Source organism: Oreochromis niloticus, linkage group LG11 (assembly GCF_001858045.2).
Source record: "Oreochromis niloticus isolate F11D_XX linkage group LG11, O_niloticus_UMD_NMBU, whole genome shotgun sequence".
Classification (NCBI taxonomy): Eukaryota; Metazoa; Chordata; class Actinopteri; order Cichliformes; family Cichlidae; genus Oreochromis; species Oreochromis niloticus.
Window position 1 is genome coordinate 25,353,796 of NC_031976.2, and position 12,033 is coordinate 25,365,828.

At 38.8% G+C, this 12,033-nt stretch overlaps 2 protein-coding genes across 2 annotated transcripts; one reads left to right on the forward strand and one right to left on the reverse strand.

Annotated features, from left to right (window-relative positions):
• Positions 1 to 2,839: 2,839 nt before the first annotated feature.
• mrpl17 (mitochondrial ribosomal protein L17) lies at positions 2,840 to 5,952 on the reverse strand. Its single transcript, XM_005463932.4, has 4 exons — positions 5,819 to 5,952; positions 5,524 to 5,715; positions 3,225 to 3,293; positions 2,840 to 3,118 (listed from the first exon to the last, which is right to left on the reverse strand). Exons 2-4 carry the CDS (start codon positions 5,695 to 5,697, stop codon positions 2,864 to 2,866), a joined length of 498 nt encoding a protein of 165 aa, XP_005463989.1. The 5' UTR covers positions 5,698 to 5,715; positions 5,819 to 5,952; the 3' UTR covers positions 2,840 to 2,863.
• A 4,252-nt stretch (positions 5,953 to 10,204) lies between these two features.
• On the forward strand, positions 10,205 to 10,910 carry LOC100700058 (trypsin-1-like). Its single transcript, XM_003458791.4, has 3 exons — positions 10,205 to 10,268; positions 10,499 to 10,649; positions 10,768 to 10,910. Exons 1-3 carry the CDS (start codon positions 10,229 to 10,231, stop codon positions 10,892 to 10,894), a joined length of 318 nt encoding a protein of 105 aa, XP_003458839.1. The 5' UTR covers positions 10,205 to 10,228; the 3' UTR covers positions 10,895 to 10,910.
• The last annotated feature ends 1,123 nt before the right edge of the window (positions 10,911 to 12,033 follow it).

Consider the following 12,033-nt stretch of genomic DNA (forward strand, 5'->3'; position numbering starts at 1 on the left):
CGTTTCAGGTAGAGACACAAGCTTTCAATATGACTAATGTAACAGTCTTCAGAGAAAAAATTAAAATATAATGCTTGGTAATGAACAGTGTGATAGATAGCAATGTTGCTTCCCAGCAAGAAGGTGCCTGGTTTAAAGCCAGGCTGGGGCCTTTTTTCTGTAAGGTTTGCATGTTAGAGTAACCGATGAATCTAAACCGAGAATGAGTGGTTGTCTGTCTCTTTGTGTTAGCCCTGCAATAGACTGGCAGCCTGTCCAGCCCAGCTGTGATCCTGAATTGGATAAGAGGATGGATGGATTTTTTTTCCTTTAGTTTAAAAATAAACAGCTATTGTTGGAGCCATGGTTAATGTTATTAGTTACACCTGTGCTTCACACTGAGTCATTCACTGCTCCCTAAATGATAAACACTGTATACAAAAGGTGCACTTTTATAGTCTAGTAAGCAATAAACTGACAATTTAAGCACATGAATCACCACTGTTATTGTTCCCAGAAAAAGTGTAATTTTCACAGGTGACATGTGACACATTGCATTAGGGATTTGTCAGTAGGAAGTAGTGTATATGCAAAGGGCACTAATATCAGGATGGTGGAGGGAAGCTGTAGGCTGTTATTTTGTAAATTTAGGTCTTAGATGAGAGACTTGTCTGCCACTTTATTAGGTACATCTTGCTAGTCATCAGTTTGGACCCTGTTTTGTCTTCAGAACTCCAATAATTTATTGTGACATGGATCCAACAAGGTGCTCGACACAATCCTGAGAGATTTCGTCCTTACTGACATAATATCACAGAGTTCCTGAAGAACCCAAAGATGCTCTGCTGGATTGAAGTGGTGACTGTTCAGGCAATTTGAGTGCAGTGAACTAAAAAACTTTTATTTTCAAGAAACCAGTTTAAGATGATGCGTTGTGATGCTATCCTGCTGGAAGCATCCACAAGCAGACCGTGCTCATAAAGGGTGAGCAACAATACTCAGGTAGACTGTAACATATAAATTACACTGTTTGTGCCAAATTCTGACGTTATCATCAAAATGTTGCAACAAAAATCAAGTCCAGGAAATCTTTTGTTACTTAGTTTTAGTGAGTCTGTGCAAATTGTAGCCTTGGCTTCGTGTTTCTGACAGCAGTGCACCTGGTGTGAACTTCTGCTGCTATAGTCCATCTGCTTCAAGGTTCGACATGTTGTGCGTTCAGAGTTGTTCTGAACATGGTGGTGCAGGAAAATCAGAGTAGATCAGCAGTTTCTGAAATACTCAGATCAGCCCATCTGCCATGAATTATCTGATGAGATATTTGCAAAAGTGAGTCGCTGAACAGATGTAACTACAAGATGGCTAGCGATTGTACAGTTGTGCTTTATGTAAATGAAATTTGAACATGTCCATAATTCCTTGTGTTCGTTCCGCTGTCCATCCAGTGTACTGATTAATTTTATATATGCGTGTCTACCATTGTCTGTGTCTGTTGCATTCCAATAGACACCGAGTGACTCAGGAGGCTGAATCACTACTTCAGCCTTGTCTATACTGACATTAACTGACATTAACAAGACTGGAAAACGATTAGTGAAGTGAACTTGGAGACAATGTACTGTCCATAAAATCCTCCTTTAAAGTGGAACTACACCAATTTGCACATGAAGGCAACCCTGTATCAACCCCGAATTTTTGAGACTTTTTTTGAGACGATTTTTATCGTGAAAAACATAAATTGCACATTTGTAAGCAATAAACTGCACAAAAATGACAGTTGTAGCAAAAAAATATACATCTTAAAACTCATATATGCAAATTGCTAGTTTTAATTTGTTTTTTTTGTTAGAAGGATCAATCAACACTCTGAATTTCTGGCAATTATTTCATTGTTCAGGCTTTACAGGGTTAAAACCAGTCATATGTAAATTACATTACTTGCCTCGTTACAGTGCACTGTACTACTGGTAAACTCTGATTGCTGCTGTTCATGGGGTTACTTTAACATGCATCGCACACCTAAACATTACTGCAGGACAAGCATACCCTAACGCTGCAGCAGCCATACCAAGCAGGACAATGAGCTCTGGCACACCGCAAAAACTGCAACAGCTCAGGGGACTTGACAAAGAGTTCAAGGGGTTGACCCAGCCTCCAAACTCCCCAGATCCCAGTCCAATCGAACATCCGTGGAATGTGCCATTACAAATCCCATTCTGCGGAGGCTCCACCGTGCAACCCACAGGACTCACAATCATCTACTGCCATTCACCACAGAACTCTCCCAGAGGTCCCATGCCCCAGCAGGTCAGAGCTATTTTGCCAGCTTGAGGAGAGCTGTGTAATGTAATTCAGGAGGTTTTAATGTTGTGGTTGATTGGTGTATATGTCACAAGGAGCACTATGCATCCTGTAACGCCTTCAGAAAATTGATGACATGTCCAAAAATAATAGCAACATTGCTTGTGTTTGAAAGCAACAAATTTCTAAGAGTCATACTCTGTTACAAACAGGAGATATGGAATATGCAGTTATAGAGTAGCACACTTTTGCTCATTCCTTTGACTCCTTTAAAACTATAACCACCATTACCACATTAATAAGAAAAGCAGCTTATTTGTGAACCTATTTATGAATGCTGAACAGCATGAATCTGGATTCATTAAAAATCAAAGGAAAACCAAACAATTCTTGCTTATCTTAAGAAATAATATTTATTAATACACAATCAGAAATACTTTACAGAGCTGCGGCTTCTTTTGGTAAAGAACTGCATCAGTGTCTTTAAGCCACAGTCTGCAGAATATGCAAGTGGCTCTTCAGAACCATTTCAGTACCCCACCATCACCCTTCAGCAATCTTTGATCCATCTCCACGGTGGCAACTACGGCTTTGTGTCCAACTGTTGTGCCCTGTCCTCTCTGTAGCCTTTGAGGAGCTGGTTGATGAGAGTCAGTTCATTTTCCTTTTTCGCAGGATAAAGGGGTGGGAAAGGGTTGCCTTTGTACTCCAGAACAGCCATCTTAGCTCTGTCCAGGTTCTGTCTGTTGGGGATGCGTGCCAGCCGTGTGTAGCTGTTTGAGTGATTCTCAAACCGTGGAGCCAGGACCTTGAAGAGCTTTGGGACCAGATCCTTCTCCTGAAGAGAGGAAGCATACTTAAAATAAGCTTCACATCAACTGTTTTATATTCAGAGCTACACGGTTATTATCTTTACAAAGTGAAGAAGAGCTGCAGACACATACCGTCAGCCAAAAACTGGCCATTTTCATTGCCTTCTCATCAGTGTCTCCCTTTTTGGCATAGTCTACCAGCTAGAGGGAAAAAAAGAAAAGATAAAAGAAAACATCGACAGTCAGATGCATGTCAAAGAAAATGAATTAAAGACCTCTTTCAAGAAATATAAGCTTTTGAAACCTTGTTAAGAAGTTCATATCATGTTTTTTTTAATATGCTAGAAGACAAGTCGTGAACAAATAAACAAAACAAATAAAAAAACAAAACAAAAAACAGCTACTGTTGCAGTATGCCAATTAAAATGAAAATCACAAATTCAAGCAGTCAGGATTTCACACATAAACCGAATATGAGGGCAGGGCTCATGTTATCTGTGTGTACTCGTTTTGTTTCAGTTACGTGTGAGAGTCTGCTGCTTTTTCTTTCATTTACAGTTGCGTGAGTTTCGTCATCTCATCTGTGTCTTACACTGATCCACGTGAAAACAGAGAGCAAAGAAGTGATGATTAACTTGACAACTTGTGATGTTGCCCTGAGAGAGGTGAAAAAAAACCAAACCTTTCTTACAAGTGTTAATCTATTTAATTGTTATGTTTGTATTAACATGTTTTTTTGCTTCATTTTAATAGCTGAAACTTGCTAATTTTCAATGTGGTACAGGCTCTGTATATTTTGTCAGGATCCTCTAAACTGCTCAGTTTTATGTAGCGAGCAATTTTGTGAGTGTGGAGCCAAGACGTGTGGCGAAGACCAATTTACATATTCACAGATGTCTGCATACTGAATAAGGCAAAGTTTTAGAGTTAGAACTGTTTTAATGCAATAAAGCGTTATTTTTATATGAAAAACAACTTCTAAACAGGGATGAGCAAAAATATTTCAACTTCCTTCTAATAACATTCAGTAGGAGTTTACACAGTACAGACATGCACACATTAATATACATAACGGGTCACCATCAACTGAATAGTTAAATCCAAGTGACATACTATATGCACACAAATCTCCCACACAGTTTGATAGGGGTTCTCCATTACTACCACATGATGAAACTTGTGTGCTTCACACACACCAAAACCCAATTTAAACTACACACCAGGACTCACTAAACACTATTTGTGTTCAATGCAAATAAAGGATCCCGATAAAATAAAAGGCAGTTAGAGACATGTCTCTAATCAAGTGGAAGGTGCGACATGAGAAAGCCTAACCCTAACCACAGTGGGGAACAGATGTTTTGTGAGGCATGTGCACACCTCATCCCATGCTGTTGTAGAGCAGACGTGTGCAGAAACACTGACCTGTGCCCCTTTGGGAGTGGATACACCTGGTAGTCAATATTCCACAGCACCAGTGATCCGCTAGGTGCTCTTGCTGTGGAAGCATTTTTTATACTCTTTTTGTTATTCTGGGGGGTGGCTGGGGCATTCTCACGAATCATATCAAGACATTTGGAGCCAGAAAGAAGTGACAAGGTAGAAGCTACAATCAGTTTTGGCAAAATGGCCAAGAAAGCTGCAGCAATTGCAGTCAAAAATAACATAGCAGTGGTATTTTAAATATTTTAAGTAGCCAAGAAGTACTGTTTTGATAGTAGGTACAATAGTACAGAGAATACTTATAATAATAATGGTGTTTACAAAACAGGTCATTTATTTAATATATAAATTACTTCTAAAACTCGTTCTTTAATATTGTCAACTACAGCCTATTTACCAATATAAGCATAGATAAGCATAGGAAACACATACAAACAATCGTTTTTTAGCATGACATCAACACTGGGCAGAAATGCAGAGATGTTACTGCTGGGGTTGGACTAGTTTGCTTTTTCGCTTTAAGCTTGTCTTGCATTGTTTTCACATTACAGCAGAACTTCACTCAGCTCAGATCTCAGTCAGACGGTGCAGGCTTATGTATGAATGTGTATTTTCACAATCTGCAGTGGAAACAATGAGCTGTGAAAACCACCAAGCGTTCATTTCATTGATTGGTTGGAAGAACGTGCCTGTTTCAGCTGACCGGAGAGTGACCCGAGTGTTGCACTGGCCAATATGAACTGATAAAACGTTGTTTATATTAATTGTTATGTTAGTAACGTTAGTGAGCTGCTGTGGGTGTAACAATCCTCTTAAGATGCGAGTCCACGTGTTACTACTCAATAACTGCACTGACCTTATTAGAAAGGCATCCCAGAAGATTAAATAATAATGTTATTAATAAATAATCATATTGAATTTGGGTAGTTAGAACTACTCAGATACTGGTTTCACCGTTTCTAAGCATACTGGTTCCTCACATGATCACCTTTTCGGCGTAGAAGCGGACTTCATCTGCTCGGGCCAGCGTGGTTTCTATCCTCTCGTGTCGGACCAGTCCTGTCAAAATGTTGCGCAGCATGTCGATCCTGGACCGCGGGCCCAAACCCATCCTCCGGGCCATCCGGCCGTGGGAGATCAACATTTGCAACGTGAGGCGCATTTTGTCGGATAGCTTCGCCTACGAGAGCCCGCGTCAGACAAAATAAAACTCAAAAAGCAAAGAGACGCTTAGAATATAATTTATCTAAACCACTGTTTATACACAAAATAGAGCAGGTTACCTAAATGTTAGAAATATTCCGGAGGTCACGTATATCAACGATATATGTGCTGGAGTTGACATTGGTGGTACGTCGGCTAATACGTCCGACTGGGTCACGAAACTGCGAGAAGATAGTTCCGCTTAACACCGCCGCTACCTCACGGTCTATTGTTGCAACTGAGCTCCTTTAAAAAAACAACAACAACACGTTCTCTATATGTTTTTGTTTGCTTGATTAAAAAGTATTGTTATACTGTTGTTGCGTGTGAGCATGTAAACTGTATAAACTGATGAATGTTACAAAAATGTTCATATCTAGATAACTCTTATGCACTGTTGTGCATTGTTGCCTCCCACAACTTAAATGGTTATGATCCAGTCTCAAAATTTCGACTTATTCTGAATAACTTAAATTTTGAGATACCTGTTTCAAATTTGCTGAACTTTTTTCAGATGCCACCCCAAAAGAGGTTGCTTCAGTGGTAAAAACAAGCTTCCACAGGCCTTTAAAAAGGCACAGAGTTAAGGAGAAAAACAAAGTTTTTTAAAATTATAACCTTTTTGAGCTTTATTAACCCAAGAGTTTGCAGGCTGATTTTAAAGGGGTGAGCTGGACTGAAGTAGAGTACAGATACACCTGAAAGGGCTGCATCTGAGTGTTGTGTGGTATAGATGTATAATAGAAGGTTTTGACAATGACAACAACTGAATAATAGTAGTTTGCTTTAAAGAGGAACAAAGATTGTTCTTCGTATAGAAGAATTATTTTGAAATGTACAGGTTTTTGTATCACAGATTTTCTTGTATGAAAGGCATAAGATACATTAAAATATGTGGCTCATATTTCCACACAGCTTTTAGCAAACCAAAGAACCAATAAATGATGTGACTGATTGACACGAGAAGGAGTTACTAACCAGTCTATGCTTTCAACAAATGCTAATATGAAAGCTTTGACATAGTAATGAATAAACCTCCCAAAATATGACTCGTGGATTTAATAGAACCAATGTGAATTTAGGGAATTTCTATCACAAAAATACAGATTGAATCTATGCATCCATTCTCTTCCGCGTATCCTTTTCAGGGTCGGGGGGCAAAGTTTGCTGGTATACACAACCAGCAGCATACATTAAATAGGAGATAGTGGTTTATGTTAAAGAAATGGTACTGGTCTCTGTGCATTACTTTGCCAGGATTTGTTTTGTCAGTACATCCATAACCCCCAAAGGCACAACACTCTGAGAGCAAGGTAAGCAACAAATATTTGAATGAGTTTCAGTTCTTTTATCTATCTATCTATTTATTGATCTATCTATCTAGCTATGAAACTATATGTATGAAATTTTTACAGCCATACCTTCTATATAGGATGCAAGCACAGCAAGATGTACTTTGTAATCATTAACCTTGACATGGATCTAGCCTGTTGCACTCCAGATGGCCATGTTCACAACAGCAGTTGCAGAATGTTTCTAACCCACATATTTTTTTTTTTTTTAAAAAATCAGCAAAAAATGTTGTTTCAAGCAAATGAGAAAAGAAAAATAACACCAGCCAAGTAGACCAATCATTTATTAGAATATGCATCGGATTTGTTCTTTTATGTAATTGTAAGGCAGAGCAATTTTCAGTGAATTAACTTTCTTCTTGACCAAATATGATTATCAGGATTATTGCTTATAATTAAATCTTATAAATGAGCTATTTGTTTGACAGCATAAATGTAAATATATAAATGAAAAAAGATATTAATGAGATGTGAAAATAAGGCGCTTCATCCTGCTTAATGTGGAATTCCCAAAGTTATTCTGGTATAGGTTAAAATACATTACAGTATCCCGACTTTTAAAAAATGTAACAGCTGGAATTAGTCATGATAAATATTAATGACTTTTTTTAGTAGCTTTTACATTGACACAGACAAAAATGTAAGACCTCTAATAAACAGTTTGAGGATTAGACATACATTTAGCATTTAGTATGCAGGACTCTTTAAAATCTAACAGTAATTGAAATGTAGATAATTGCAGGACTGCAGGATTGTTAATTGTCACACAGCAGTTAGAAATCAGGAGCAAACCTCTGTATTACTGATACATTGATTATTCAAATCTAAACTAAAGAGGAAGTTTCTGAAAGGGTCTAATTAATTTGAGTCATTGCATCCATTATGCTGCAATCATTTTTGCTATAAGAATAGTTACATGTTGTTCTATATTTGATTTCTCACCGCTGCTATTTTTTTTATGGTTGAGTTCTGAACTCGGCCTTGAGTGAAGGTGTTATGTGAACAATCCATATGTTGCAGCCATACAGGGTTAGATTTAGAAGCCTTACAACTCTGGAATGGACCACCCGCATCAGGTTTACACCTCACTATCAATTTGTGTGTTTTAGTTGACTGGCTATCACACGATAGAGACTGAGGTGAAGTAAAAGGATACCATTTCCGCCATGAAATCTCTGGTTTTCATTTTGCTAATTGAAGTTGCTTGCAAGTGCAGACTGTCTCGTGCATTGTGCATGTTTCTATAGTGCAACAAATGAATTACTATTTCTGTGTCCACAGATGATGTTGATGGGTATGAGTGTGAGCCCTACTCCCAGCCCCAATCAAGCATCTTCTGTGGTTGCTCCCTGGTCAATGAGAACTGATGCAACTGATGGGAAAAATGAACAGAAAATCAAAATCTATTTTTATCAGCTTCTTTGTCTGTCAGTTGCATGGAGTTGTGTATGAGGGATCATCATACTGGAGCCACTGAGGGTAATGAGCAGTTTGTTAGAGTTTTCCATATAATCCAACAAGCCTTCTGTGACAGTTTGGCACTTGTGAATGACATCAGGCTGCTCAAGCTCAGCTGCCACAGTCAACCAGTATGTGCAGCCTGTGGCTCTGCCCGCTGGCTGTGCCTCTTCTGGGACCATGTGCAAAGTCTCTATTATCTCCAATGTTCTTTTGTATTTGCTGCAGCTGCTGAGAGGCTGCAGTCTGCAGAAATTCCCATCCTGTCTGAAGAGTACTGTCATATTACATACCATACACCATATTCTGTTAAGGATACCTGGACGAAGGCAGACTCCTGCCAGATATGTTTCTACTTTTCTGACAGCATGTCTTCAAACTGGACAAACCACTTTTTTTTATTACTTTAAATGTACTTTCCAGTGCTGAGCATTGCATTGCAAAAATTCAGAGTTCAAGTATCAAGATTCAGTCCAAGTCTTTCTCTCAAGGTGACTCTGGAGGTGCTGATGTCTGCAAAGTTGTGCTGCAAGATGTCGTGTATTGGGGATATAGACATGCTGAGAAAAGCTAACCTACACCAAGGCATCATGTTAGTCCTTCCAACCACCCCATCCCCGGTGCCAAACATGACTCTGTTCAATGTAATGATCTTGCAATCCTGACTGATGTTGTTAAGTTTCTATATCTGTGTTCTGATTGAGTGACTGCACAACACAAAGGGCATCCATTAATAAATATATGGTAAATGGACAGGTTCTTATATAGCACTTTTCTACTCTATTTGAGCACTCAAAGCACTTTGCACAACTTGCCTCATTCACCTATTCACACAAGCACTTTTTTCTACGCTCTTTCTATCTAAAATTCTCACACATTCATACTCTGATGGATGCATCGGAGAGATATTTAGTGGGGATCGAACCACCAACCGTCCGGTTCTACTGCCTATATAAAATGCTATAAGTGTTCAGCAATTGTATCTCCCATATCATTTTTTTTTTCAAATAAAATAAAATCACAGCACTTCCTCGATTACAACTTTATACGTATGTCCTATGTTTTATGAATAAAACAAAGCACATCATTTCTTTCTTGGTAAACCTTTCATATCTGAATTGAGTTTCTAGATTACAAGGCTGACATGTAACTAGAGAGGTGGCATGTAACTTTACAGTGTGACCAGAAAAACAAACCAAACTCACATTTCTGTCAGCTAACAGGTGAATTAATCAAATTGATACCAAAATAAAATTTGCATAAATTAATTGGGTCTTAAGAGTTGCTTTATAGAATATTGCACAGTCAGAACATTACACATAAATGAAATGATTAGTTTTGCTGTGACTGTATTAATGGTCCATTAAGGAAAGAGTTTCTAACAAGTTGTTTGGTTTATATTAATAATTTGCATACATATATTACAGATATGAAACATAAGTCAATACAAATAATAGTGAAGCAAAAAACTGTCTACATCACACATTACATTATTTTTTCCTTATTTACAAAAAATTAAGCCATCCCTATGCAAATAGGGATGCCAGTTTCAAAGACCATCCACAGAGACTGGCTCCACACTGACCAATAGGATTGCTCAGAGAGCTGGGCAGCTCTCCCTGTGGATATAAATCATGGCTCCAGGTGAAGTCCTCTCATCAACAGGATCACTCAGCAATCATGAGGTCTCTGGTCTTCGTTCTGCTCATTGGAGCTGCTTGTGAGTGTGAAGTTTTAAGGCTTCTTCTCTGCTAACAGTTGGTTGGCTTTCTTCCCAGATCACACCTTTATTCATCATAGCCTTATTATCTCAAAGTAGAAAATTAATTATGTTTCTCTATCCACTCAAATAAGCTTTATTTATGCATTTGGCTGGAAATCAAACAGCATAGATGTTTCACGCCTGATGGGAGTGAGTGGTAAACAGTTTGTTTACATTTGTGTTTTCAGTTGCCCTGGATGATGACAAGATTGTCGGAGGGTTTGAGTGCACACCTTACTCTGAGCCCCATCAGGTGTCTCTGAACATTGGGTACCACTTCTGTGGTGGCTCCCTGGTCAATCAGAACTGGGTTGTGTCTGCTGCTCACTGCTACCAGTCGTAAGTATATTTCTATAAGATCTATAAGATTATAGGTCTGATTATCAGATCAGAGTTGCGCAAAATTAATTTTTATTGGGAGTTTTATACTAATTTCCTGTTTTTCAAATGTTTTCAGTCGTATCCAGGTGCGTCTGGGAGAGCACGACATTTCGGTCAATGAGGGAACTGAGCAGTTCATCGACTCCTCCCGTGTCATCCACCATCCACAGTATGATTCCTGGAATATTGACAGGAATCACTGAGACATCTAAAACCTGCAGGGACACCGGCCCTCGTGGACTGAGATTGGGGACCCCTGATATAAAATGTAAGGCACTCACAGAAAGTTATACACCTTGCCTTTCATTCGTTTTACCTGATTATCTGCAAATTGTTTGACAAAAAAAATCACTGCCAGAGATTCCAGCAGGATCAACGAACTAATCCGCAAGGCTGGAAGCATCATTGGTCAGAATTTGGAGGTCTTTGAGTCAGTGAGGGACACGAGGTCACTGAACAAACTGCCCTCCATCATGGACAACCCATTCCACTCACTCCATTCCACACTTCTGAGGCAGCAGATCTCCTTCTCCCTCAGACTGATTCAACCTCGCTGCCATAAAGAAAACTTCGGGAAATCATTCCTACGGTTCTCTATAAAGCTGCATAACAACTCTTCATTCTGTAACAGGTGAACACACCTGCAAGGCATGAGATCCAAAAAATATCTTATATTTTACTTTCATGCAGTTGTTCTTCTTACATTTATTGTATAAATATTATTTATTAGTGGAATTTGTACTTCTCTCTTACACAATGTCAGTCTTACCTTTACTGTTTTTAACTAACTTAATTTTTACTGTTCTTTTTTTTATATCACTGTTGTAAATTTATTAATTTCCACTCTCTCTCATAGTATAAGACCCTTACTGGGCATGTGGGTCTATCTGTCTGTCTGTCTGCAAGGTGCCCTGGTCCTGTGGCTGCAAAACAAGCCCAAATCATCAACCCTCCAACAGCTGATAGTGGTATAAGGTGTTTGTGCTCATATGCTGTGTTTTGTTTAATTCCAAATATGGTGCTGTGCATTCATAAACTTTAACATTTATAATGCTAACTGAGGCCTGTAGAGTGTGAGATATTTTTCTCTTGTTAATTTCTCTGAGCATTGCGCAGCCTGGCCTTAGGGTGAATCGTCCTGGGACGATTGGCAGTTGTCTTGACGACCCTTCTCAGATTGATGGGCAGCATCAAATACTTCTGCTTCTAAGATGAGTGCTGATATCTTTAATCATTGGCATAATGTAACATGATCGAGTGCTCCAGACCAACAATCTGCCAAAACAACTTTTAAAGATGCTCATACTTGCCAATGATCAAGTGCATTTAGTTGGTGCCTCAT